Source organism: Lolium rigidum, chromosome 2, assembly GCF_022539505.1.
Source record: "Lolium rigidum isolate FL_2022 chromosome 2, APGP_CSIRO_Lrig_0.1, whole genome shotgun sequence".
NCBI lineage: Eukaryota > Viridiplantae > Streptophyta > Magnoliopsida > Poales > Poaceae > Lolium > Lolium rigidum.
Window position 1 is genome coordinate 222,046,441 of NC_061509.1, and position 12,908 is coordinate 222,059,348.

The 12,908-nt window shown below is 44.1% G+C and overlaps 1 protein-coding gene across 1 annotated transcript; it reads right to left on the reverse strand.

Annotated features, from left to right (window-relative positions):
* Positions 1-697: 697 nt before the first annotated feature.
* LOC124693026 lies at positions 698-5,382 on the reverse strand. The gene is made up of 5 exons (XM_047226467.1): positions 5,047-5,382; positions 3,103-3,188; positions 2,689-2,994; positions 2,474-2,557; positions 698-1,424 (listed from the first exon to the last, which is right to left on the reverse strand). Exons 1-5 carry the CDS (start codon positions 5,365-5,367, stop codon positions 1,010-1,012), a joined length of 1,212 nt encoding a protein of 403 aa, XP_047082423.1. The 5' UTR covers positions 5,368-5,382; the 3' UTR covers positions 698-1,009.
* Positions 5,383-12,908: the final 7,526 nt, after the last annotated feature.

Here is a 12,908-nt window from a genome sequence, read left to right on the forward strand (position 1 = left end):
AAGCATCAGCAGCAGCAGCCAAACTGTACGTCCTACACGCAGGCGAAACAGGAGTAACAATTTTTGGAGATCCAGCTGACTTTCGACCATCTGACGCTTTCATCAGAAGGTAGTGATTAAATTGTATCTCCATCACTTCTGCGAAGGTAGGACGGTGTTTCTAAGAGAGGCACGAGGTAGTTGCAAAAATCAAGAACTCGACAAATTATGCGATTTCTGCAACAGCCATCCATTTATTATTACTCGAGTTTGGCTTTCACTCTTCTCGGCTCGTAATGACTATCACTCTACTAAGCGATAGTATTATACTTGTGGGCTTTTAAGATAGATTATCAAGCGGAGAGAAAAAATTGCAAAACAAACATCTCTCATCTTTAATTCTTTAGTCTCCAATGTGCTAAACTTATGTACAGTAGAAGATAACATATGTTAAATATTACTGGGTTTGATTTTTCTGTGCGATGAGAGAAAAGTAAACTTTACTACTTTAAAGTGCATCGAAAATATAAAAGTACATTTTTTTATGGATAAAATTTGAAGCTGAACCCTCACTTCACTTATTTGAGAACGGATGGAGTAGGACTAAACTGCTGATGCAAAAGATGAGAGGACGAACAATATCAAATTCCACAAGTAGCAAATGCTATTTGAGAAAGAAAAGGACGCAGACACACAAGAAATTTCTCATGCAGACGAATTTGCAAATACCAGAAATGCTGTATTCCTAGTGAAAAAAATCCACATGGTCCAGCAGAAGTTCATCACGTATAACACCAGGGCCATATCCTTGCTTACGAACACATACAGCCAAGGCGTGGAAAACTTTCAAACTTAGGAGTTCCACATGAGGACATTAGGCAAAACAGATTTTCATCACCATCTCCATACCCGCTACTTCTTAAGTTCTAATCCTTGCATTACTATGCACAAGTAGTATATTATTCTCAAATCAGACTGTTTTACTGCGGGAAACAAAACCTGGCCTTGTTTTGAGATTCCTTCCTGGGCTTCAGTTCGCGTTCTTGTAGATCCTGAAAGCGACGAACACGGTAGCAGCAGCTGCAACAACAGCGAGAGTGGCGTAGGTGTCCTTGGCCTCCCAGGTCTCGAACCAGTTGGGCATCTGGCAAATCTTCATGTGCCCCTTCTTGCCGCTTTCTTTGTCGGTCTCTGTCGTAGAGCTCTTGTGGTTCTCCTCAGCTGGAACACTCTTGTCCTGTTTTTCTTCTGGCTGATCACTTTGGCAGCAGGTAAAGCCTCCTCCATTGCCCTGGCAGCATCCACCTGCAGGTGCAGGGCTGCAAGCGGCACCGTTGGTTCCATTTGCTTCCTTGGCGCTTGATTCTTCTCCAGTCACTCCATTCGTCATGTGCTTCAGCTCCAAAGCTTTCTTCTGTTGCTCTTCAGTCATACCCAACTGACCCCTGTCATGGTAGGATAGCACTGGTAAGAACCACACTTAAAAGAAAGGTACCCCCAGCTATGGAGCAAACATAGGGCAAAAGATCAATAAAACATGAACAAGACATATCAGGGCTTCATACAACGTTTGTGAAACAAGATAGAATATTCTGTTATCGGTTCAGTGACAAGGAGACAAACCATTCTAAGGCAAAACTTTAATTTCTGAAGCTATTGCAAATAAAAAAATCAAGAACATTTGGAAATACAACACTATCAATATGGCATCACACGAGCAGAATAACTCATACAAATAAGTGCTTCGACATAATTCATAGGAAACAAAACACAATAAAGTATTCCTGAAATAAGAAAAAAATGGAGCCACGGCGAGTAAAAACAACCTGCAACAAGTTTAACTAATATGCTCTTCTAAGATGCGTGTAGTTAGTAGCCTTACTCTTGGTTTACTTTACAATAATGCTCAATAAAAGAAGCATCAAATGACAGGCTTTTCTCCGAGTATCTAACTAAAGATTATGGTACTCCCTCCAATCCATATTACTTGATGCTAATATAAACGTATCTAGACAAATTTTAGTAGTAGATACATCTATTCTAGCATCAAGTAATATGGATCGGAGGGAGTACTTAAAGTATCCGAATTCATTTCGAAACAGAGTACCTACAGTGCTGTAGACATACCTGAACTATAACACACATCATGCAGATTTTATAATATTATTATCAGACCCATAGACCATTGATTAGACACAGAATCTATGTTGTACATTTGCATAAGCATGACAGTGCCCAGATACAACAGCAAGAGGATACATGAACTATAACACACATCATGCAGATTTTATAATATCATTATCAGAACCATGGACCATTGATTAGACACAGAATATATGTTGTACATTTGCATAAACATGACAGTGCCCAGATACAGCAGCAAGAGGACAAGGATGCAGAATCGGAAATGTTAATTGCCCCCAATGACACTATGAAACATGAATGCAGGTGATGGAGAAAACATATACGTATATAGTTAAAAGAGGAAGCATACCTCCATAGATGGTCCACGATCTCTCCTTGTCCAATATGTTTATGCAGCAGCACAGGCACGTCATCAGGAGCAACATAACCATACCTAGAATTACAAATACAGTGAGTAATGGCTTGCTTTTAACAGAGTAAATTTAAAACAGAGAGTTCTTCAGGAAGGCATCAAGATTATTAGTGCATAAGACTGTAAATTTTGTTATGTTTCCTGGTTCTTACCAATGACCTGTCACTTCTCCCTTGGCATCTGAACTGAATATGATGACATTTCCTGCATACTTGTGACCTCCCACATGTGAGCATGCACTAACAGCCACCTGGCCATCCAGACCTTGGGCTTCAATCTCCTCCTTGAACCTTGTAATCAAAGCAGGACCACAAACACCACACCTTTTATCCCTGCTTCCATGGGCGCAGACAAAAACATAGGAACCTTTTATAGCCTCAGGAGATCCAGGAAGCCATTCAACATCTTTCACGAGTACTTCTTCAACAAAGTTGTCGACATCAAAGTGGGTCAGCCCTCTACAAACATCAGGTGTTGAATAAAATAATTAGTTGAGTATGTATTCCATCACCTAACAGCAGAAAGGGAAATACTGCATGTTTATTTGTTTACAGCCTTGCAGCTACCTGTATCGGATCATATCAGGAAAGATCAGCACGTCTCCAAGGGATGACTCAGTGCCATCTTCTCCTTCACAAATGGTCAGCTTGGTCTGAGAAAGGTAGAATAGACAACTCATTAGTAATAACAAATACAATATGGGAAAGTCTTGTCTATTAATCTAATCCCAAGATGGCTTGTGCACAAGTTACACCCCTAATTAAAATGACAAGTCACACTGCTGAATCATTGGGTCACACTAGGATCAGACACGCGTACATTTGAAATATGAAAGACATTTAAAAGGACAAGAAAAAAATATAAAAACATCAGTGAAATAATACATATTGAATTTAAAAATGAAATATGAAAAAGGAAAGAGCATAAGGCAGTAACTATCTTAGGAAGGTTCATAGTAATACTGCATAATATCACCCTAGATTCCCAGAAGTTGTAGAAATGCTCAACAATGCCAGTGTCATACCCCAGGTGTGCATACTAGTTATTTTGGCATACTCTACGATACTCTGTAACTGTGTGATATGTACTAATATGTACAGTATGTGTACATGCAGTAACTGCAACGATTTTTTTTTCTTAGATGTACACAGTTGCTAAGATACAGTAGCAAGGAGAAAGAAGCAGAAGAGCTTCTGCACTCAGATGCACCATATAGGACATGCACAAACACCTATACAAAGGGCAAAAGGAACCCCGCAGCATATACTAGTATGTATAACACCTGATCCATGTTAGAACAATAACACCAAATCATTCTATTGCACTATGTGGAATAAACACACAAAAGAGTAAGTTCCTACAAGGGGAAAAGAGAAACATTGCTGGACAGAGCCCCATATGATTTCAAAGGTGCTTAATGACATCCAGTGAATACAGACGGCAAGCAGATAACATAGCAAAGGATGCAATGATCATTGATCAACTATGAAAACAATCTAAACTGGAAGAATGACGGCAAGCAAATATAATACCCCATTGATATATGCTTAAGTCTTCAGAAATAGAATCACAGGCTACAACGGATACCAGCAAACGCCTAAAAATAGTACAGCATGTGGATTTGAAGAAAATGAATAATAAGACCCAGATGGACCAGAAAACCAACCAAAAAGCATAGGTATCTATTACAAGGAGTCAAGGTACCTTATATCATAAATAAACATACTGAGGACCTACGGGTTTTAATACCATTAGAAATGGAGCTGGATACACAATTCGTGAACACAATCGAATGCAGTGAGAATTTAGGCAAAAAAGACCTCCAAGTTGAATAATAAATGGATATAGCTATCAAATTACCCAAACCATACCAAACACGCTCGAAACATAAACACTCAATCGCCACCAAAACTGGCCCGTGACTAAATACACAGCTAGAAATGTGTGGATTGCCGAGACAAGTTCAAACCCCGAAATCACAATTTACTACATGCCCAACTGAAGCAACAATAGCCTACAAGGAGAGCCCCAAGCTACCAGATCTCGAGTGAAATATGCGCCAAAACAAAGTGCGAGCAAAATAAAATACAGATACGCCAATCGGCAAACATTTCTGGCACCAAAAAGTAAGCAAATCGAACGCGATCAAACTAACTAAGCGAGCTTCTACAGGCCAATTGGGAAACAACAAACCGAAGCAAACACAGTCGGAAACTACATCGTCCGCCAACACACACCGGATCGACCGACCAAGGATCGCGATCTCCTACACGAACGGCAGCACCATCATGTGCAGATAACAGAAACGCGGTAAATCGTGCAGTAATTCAAGCTAATCGAGAGCTAGCAACCAGTAAAACGCTAAACTCAAGCACAGTTCCTGCTCCCTCCCACCAACCAAACTAAAAGTAGCAGTACCGGAAGCATACCAAAACCGCATCGCAGCACGGAATAAGGCAATCAGCAAGCGAAGCGAGAGGGGGGTGAGGGAGGGAGGTAGGGGTGCTCACGCTCTTGTTGAGGTTGGACTTGCGGGCCTTGATGGCGGCGGCGAGGATGCGGGGGAGGCGGTCGGAGTCGGTGGCCTCGACGTGGGAGGGCCACTCGGCGGGGCTCTTGTAGCAGAGGAAGACGTGGCGCTGGTGGAAGCCGACCGTGCCGGCGAGCTTCTCCTTGCCGAGCTCGGGGCGCTGGAACCCGAACTCCGCATCCAGATCGGGGCCCGCGGCGGGGAGGGCGGCCGCCTCCGGCGCGTCCGAGGCCGGCGGAGGCGCGAGGAGGGAGTCCCCGGCGGCCGCCGCCGTGGGGGAGGAGTGGGAGGGGTCGGCCATGGGCGGCAGCAGCAGTCGCCGGCGGCCTGGTGCTGGGGCGCGGTGGGAGCGAGGGAGGAGCGGCGGAAGTGGGAATTGCTTGGAGAGTTTGGGGAAAATGGAAAGCATCTCTCTCCTCCTCGGGTTTTATGGACCGGAGTTGTTCTTGCGGGAGGGGAAAAGTGTGGGCTCCTCCCGTTGAGCCGCTGCGTGGGCCCGCGCTGTCGGTGTGATCTGCGTTTCCTGGCTTAATGGCGGTGGGGCCCACGCGAGCGATAGCTTGTCAGCGGAACAGCTGGAGTAGTGCCGTCTTGTTCTTCGCTTAATGGCAGGCTTGGATTATGGAACTCTGCCAGTGATGCAATGTTTGTGAGCGGGGCACATCTGTCAGTGAGCGTGGGTGGTTTTCTTTTTGGTGATCAGAGAGTTATTAGTTTTTCTTGACGAATACGCTGCAGTTTGGGATTGGTTGGATTTTTTTTTAACACGGAAAGGGGTCAAAAGCAAAGACCCCTAAGGGCATGTACAGTGGTGATGACTTAGCTGTCTGTAAGAGGTAGTTATAAGTGATTTAGGTGATGTGGAAGAAAGAGAATGAGTAGAGAGAAAGAGGCTGTCTGACAGCTTACAGACACCATTTTTATTATTGTATGAAGGGTGTCTATAATTTATAGTCACATATAGCTATGACTAAAAATAGATAGCCTTCAGACAGATTATTGTATACACTATCTATATCATTGTCTATAGATGATATGGAGTAGTATTACACACAACATCCGTATAAACCAATGTACATGTCCTAAGGGCATGAGCAATGGAGGCAGTTGTCCAATTAGGCTTGGATAAAACTTTTGACATATGCATGCCATGTTATGGTTCCATTTATATATCTTTCTCTCAAAAGCTGATTTATTTTTTCTCTTTCTCTCTCACATTTCCACTCAGTTTTCACTTTATGGCTGAAGAGGCTGCCTCCTGATGAAGAGGCTGTCTCCTTATCCGAACCTAATTTGGACCACCCGAACCAAGATAAAGCTGCGAGGCAACACCCCTAGAGCTATGCATTGGCCATGCCCTAAGAAGCTGCATTGACAACACGTGGTGGGTACAAAATCACATAGAGGTCCTTTACATTACTCGCTCTAAGAACCCAGAATTTGAAGAATAAGGCCTCTAACCTTACAGAAAACACCCTGGCACTAAAAAAGAAAAAAGCAATCAGGTGCTTTAGTGTCTCCACCACCATGCTCACCGACGACCTCAAGACGATGAACGTCGAAGTTGAAGAGGGGATCTCTGCTTGCTACGGCCTCTACATCGGCAAGGAACCAACAACGCCGGCCTCCGCGACGCCTCCGGGGACAAACGACTTGAAGACGCGAGGAAGTCAAGCTCTAACGCAAGGCTCCAACAAAGGCCTCCATAATGGAGGTTGAAGACGAACCGCGGTGCAAGATGCACAACACGGCGCGGAGTGGCCTCTCATGGCCAAGAATCACTTCGGCAAACTCGTCCTCCGTGTATGAACTCCGCAGGATAGCAGCTCGCCATGCGCTGCCGACAGAGAAGCAGAGCACCAACTCTCGACCTTATTGGAGAAGATCCCTAAGCTCAGCACGCCCGCCTACAGGAGCTCCTGCCACCGGAGCTTCGCAGCGAGGGATACCGAGTCTAGGCCGCGTCGGAGCCGGCCAAGAAGCTCCGATGACCTACTCCCATACGGCACAAAGGCACAACTACTAACTAAAACACCTACCACTAGGGCTAATATGTACATGGAAAGAAGCCAACCTCCTAATCCATCCCCTCGCCGGCCAGCTGGGCCGCTGGAGAGAAGGAATGAGAGGGGCGGCGGGGTGGATCTGGGGTCAACTCTCAAAGGAGGAGAGCAGAGAAGTCTAGGAGAGAAAGAGTTGGTTCTCTCTCGGGTGGTGATTGGTTGGATTGGACTGTAGTCTGAACATATGAAAGGTACTAAAATGCAAATGTTCACTGGTTAAAAACAAGGGGCTCATCTTAACATGAAGCGCATGTGTTGCGGACGCGCGGGTGTTGCGGGACAGTTCTTTCTCCTCCATTGTATGCAGTCAATGGAGCTAAGTATATTTGGAAAACCACGATCCGCATTGATCGCCAAAAGCTTGGCCATGTCTTGATCATTGGGTGGAGACGACCAGTGATGTGATTGAGTTTTCACCTTTATTTCCAAGGTATTTCTTGTAAAAGTGATAGCCTTATCATGTATTCCCCTAATTTTTAGGGACTTCGATGTAAACTTGTACCCACCGCTTTATCAATGAAGCTTCCCGGCCCTCGGGCCTTTCCCGTTAAAAAACAAGAAGTACTCGAGACCAAACACCTCAACAATAGCAACAACAAACCGTTTGGCACACGTGATGGCTTGGCTCTCATCCATTGCCAAGTGGTAATCAACAAGATTCGACAAAATTCCATATGTCATCATGTGCAATGTTGTGATCACCTTCTGGTAGGTGCTATGTCCAAGATCTCCGGCACAATTCCTGTTTTGCTCGAAGAAGGAGTCGTGGAACTTCACATACTTCGTAATGTGCTTAAACAACTCGGTTTCCATCCAAAAACATCAATGAAAGTATCGCCCGGGATACACCGACAACTCTGCAAAATAGCTGAGCATCAAACGGTTGTGCCCATCAACCCTAACATGCCACAACCTCTCACGACCGAAAATGGAACCACCGTGCTCTTGTTATTGTGCAATGTAAGCATCATTTCAATGTCTTCTTCCTTCCTCCATATCAAACTCTTCGTTGAATGTTGAATAATCATACGCGCTCGAACTGATGCTCGAACTCATTTACAATCCAATAGAACTTGTGTCAAATTACTAGTACACCACAACAACAACATTTACAAACAAAATTAGTTGCAAAAGAAGAATAAAATTACCTTTGACACAAAGTGCCGAACCCCTTCGACACAAGACACCATCATGCTTTTGGAAGCTACCTCTTTTCCGTCAGTACATCTAGTTATCGAGAGTCTTAGGACATAAGCAATCCTAAAAATAATAATAATATATAGAAAAATCACGAAACATAGTTGCTTACTCCAAAAAAAAAACTGTTGCTTACTGCAATATTGCGAGTACACTTCCACACGTCAGCATTTCACATTTTTTTGTATTTGTATTGTGCGCAAAGGAAATTCACGCGACACATGTTTTCGATTGTTGTTACAGAAAGCTACTACTTTGGCGATTTTAGTTGATACACCGACCTGAAATCTAGATGTTTTGAGTCACAGAAAACCCTAATCAAGTTAGTTAGCTGATCACCATGAAATTTGCAAACATGGTCTACACGTTAGTCTACTAACTAAGATTAGCGGCTTGACTAATATATCGACTTACTGAGTTTCTCATCTATATTCCTAATTCCTATCTCTTCCCCCAAAACACTGGATTGGGCTCACCCAAACCCCTTCACTAATTCCTCACTGTCGTCCCCATTCTCCACCCTCCCATGCACCCCTACACCCAATCCTAGACATGGCATGGGATCATTGATCTAAAGGCTCACTGGCGCCTTAATTTGTGCCCTAAGCGACACATCAATCTAGGACTTGTAGCCGTAGGTGAACATCTTTTAGTGACTCGAAGAGGCTGTCACCCCGTTTGCGGCTTGACTAATATATCGACTCATTGAGCTTGTCATCTATCCTCCTGATTCCTATCTCTTCCCCAAGTCGCTGGATAGGGCTCTCACCCCAAACCCCTCGGCTAATTCCTCGTTGTCGTCCCCGTCCTCTGCCCTCGCATGCACCCCCCACCCAATCCTAGACATAGCCCGGGATCATTGATCTAACGGCTCACTGATGGCTTAATATGTGCCCTGAGTGACGCAGGCGGCCACGTTTAAGCCGGTGAACAGGTAGCTTCACAACAAAAACTCGACCCCCCCACCCCCCCTCAAAATCGTAATATTTGGTGTTATCCTTTCCTGGGTTATAACATTGATCGAAGGATGTGCACGGCTGCACGCTAACTCATCCCCTAAAATGCAGCAGATCAACATGGCGCCTACACTTCACCGGAGACTAGGAAGACTGAAAACGGCTCGGTTGCAGCTCATAGCTCGAGCTGAGCTCAAAGACCTGCTCAAACAGAGCAAAGTGCTAAGTCAATGATAGGCGGGCTTCGAGGTTGAATTTATACGACTACTGAAAAGCACACGTCATTGTGGAATTTCCTCTTGTGCATAATATTGTCTTAGTGCACCTAGACGTTCTTGTATCACAAATACACCTGAACCCTTTTATGGAGCACATTAGGGCGCCTTCCAAATATGCACATAACCATGATTATTTTGTGTATTTTTAAATTTACATGTTAATTTCTCCACTCATCTGTATCTTGGTGGGCTGTTTTAGTGTCATCGTGAACGTGCAGAGCAGGCATTCGATTCTTTTTCTTCTCGCGTCACCACTCACCACGTCCGTAGCTCCTTTTATTAATCTGCCTCACTCTGTATCCTCTTATCTTCACAATTGTTTGTTCACCAGTCACCACTCACCACCTTGGTCTGGGCGTCTGGCTGGAAGCAGTACTTTGCTTAGGTGCGGTGATAGTTTCAGTTTAAATGTTTAATGATTTTTGGGTCCTTGCGATTCGTGGCAACGCTTTGCGATTTGTTGGATGCAGATACGAATTGACTCTGTTGCTGGTGTTCTAGCTAGGTTTAGGGTCGTTGGTTAAACAAAGTTGTTGTACCGCGGTTCCCCATTTCGCAACTTATTGTACTAATCTGCACATGAGGTGCAAGTTGTTGTACTGCGCGTGTAATTAGTTCTTGTTTAAATGATATATTGAGGCTAGTACACGTTCTATCTTTTTTTATTTGCGAAACAGTACACGTTGTATCTAGCTATAGTTGGTTTAGCCTTTCTTTTCTTCTCCGTACGCTTGACAAATAATTCACCTCGCCATGGCACATAAAGTAATTCCTTTGAACCCTCGCTACCCGCATGATTTTAGAAAATGGATTGACGCACGAAAGAAACATCACGTTGACTTTTGAGGAATCAGCAATATTCTTCTTAAGATTTTAATAGAGAAGTTGATGAAGACAACGGAATGATATTTCGTGACACAAACTCGACGATTCTTTCATAATGTGATTGAGAATGCTGGGTCCCCTACCATTGCGGCTTTGACTTAAGCAATGGGGCATCGGTGATTTGGATGGCACCCTCGATGTTTCACGTGTAAGAAACGGCTGCTTCATCTGAACGTGCATATTTCAAAGTTTTCTAAAGCTAAACCAGGTGTGCGTAAGTGATCGAAACTTCGAGGTGTCTTGAAGAAAAATAATGACACAGAAGCGTATAGGCACACAAACATCAAACAACACCATCCAAACAAATAAACTTTTGTTTTTCTGTGTTAGCATATTACGAAAATGGAAAATACACCTTGCGTCCTTACAGTACGAACGACTTAAACCCAGTGGTGAATCTAGGATTTTGCGCTAGGGTGGGGCAACTAGACACAATTTTTTCTTCAATACCAAGAAAAAAAAAGTACAATTGTATTGGTATATAAGAACAATAGAAATATATTTATAAGGCTTCACAAGCAGCATAGAATTCAATGATTACATATAAAATATAAAAAATACGAGTATAGTAATATACACGGCTGCAATAATTCAAATAAACTTCATCCTCTTCTCCGAAAAACGCTTTTTCATCCGATTATATCATCATTTTTTACCTTGAAGAAATTATCTCGCTCAATGAATGTGACTAGGCAATCACCCAAAATACTACCACCCATCCGATTCCTCAACTTATGCTTCACTAGATTAATTGCAGAAAATACAGTATCGGGCTAGGCAGCTAGGGCAGGTTTGGGGCCGCACAGGATTGTCGAGAGAAGATATAAAACACATCGGTATGGACTAGCCTCGTGGTCTTTTGCTTCTTGTGCTGCTCATAGAGATGTCATTATCTTTATTTTTTTCTCAAATATATACTATACAGTAGGGTTATTGGGCCAAATTTTTAGGGTGGTCCTAGCCCCACCCTTCCACCCTGTTGGATCCGCCCATGCTTAAACCTAAACTAAGATAGTTGAATAAAAACCCCGAACACTCATTTATTTAAGGTTTATAGCTGATGAACACAGTAGCCCGACATGCACGCAACGGAAAACGGACCATGCATGGCTCAATGGATATGTACACAAACAACGTTGGAAACTGGTGAAAACCCGTTCAAGCCCTCTAACTAGCCTATACATATATTAACAATTTAAACTAGACCAACCCAGTTAGAACCGTGGCCAATGAGCTGGGTTGAGAAAATTGCACAAACCATCTTAAAAGGGAATGCCCAGGGTTACAAGCTCCCATGACCAGCCACATCATGCCCTCAAGGGAATTAAGGGAAACCGGTGCGTACATGGTTGATGATGGTTCAGAGAGAGCCATGGAGAGGTTATCCCTTTCCTCCCCTAGATCGTCTAAGCGAGGCATGCAACCAGTGTGGCCACCAAGCCACCAAGCCTGCTTCGGAGGGATCTGATACGTCTCCGACGTATCGATAATTTCTTATGTTCTATGCCATATTATTGATGATACCTACATGTTTTATGCACACTTTATGTCATATTCGTGCATTTTCTGGAACTAACCTATTAACAAGATGCCGAAGTGCCGGTTCCTGTTTTCTGCTGTTTTTGGTTTCGAAATCCTAGTAACGAAATATTCTCGGAATCGGACGAAATCAAGACCCGGGTTCCTATTTTCACCGGAAGCATCCGGAACACCCGAGAGCCGCCGGAGGGGGCCCTGTGGGCCCCGGATGATAGGGTGGCGCGGCCTGGGCCCCGGCCGCGCCAGCCTATGGTGCCGCCGCCTCTTCGACCCTCTGACGCTGCCCTTCCGCCTATTTAAAGCCTCCGTCGAGAAAACCCTGATGCGAAGAACCACGATACGGAAAAACCTTCCAGAGCCGCCGCCATCGCGAAGCCAAGATCTGGGGGACAGGAGTCTCTGTTCCGGCACCCTGCCGGAGCGGGGAAGTGCCCCCGGAAAGCTTCTCCATCGACACCGCTGCCATCTCCACCGCCATCTTCATCACCGCTGCTGCTCTCATGAGGAGGGAGTAGTTCTCCATCGAGGCTCGGGGCTGTACCGGTAGCTATGTGGTTCATCTCTCTCCTATGTGCTTCAATACAATAATCTCATGAGCTGCCTTACATGATTGAGATTCATATGATGATGCTTGTAATCTAGATGTCACTATGATAGTCAAGTGAGTTTTACTTATGTGATCTCCGGAGACTCCTTGTCCCACGTGTGTAAAGGTGACAGTGTGTGCACCGTGTGGGTCTCTTAGGCTATATTTCACGGAATACTTACTCACCGTTATGAATGGCGTAGTGAAGTGCTTATTTATATCTCTTTATGATTGCAATGTGTTTTGTATCACAATTTATCTATGTGCTACTCTAGTGATGTGTTATTAAAGTAGTTTATTCCTCCTGCACGGTGTAATGGTGACAGTGTGTGCATCCG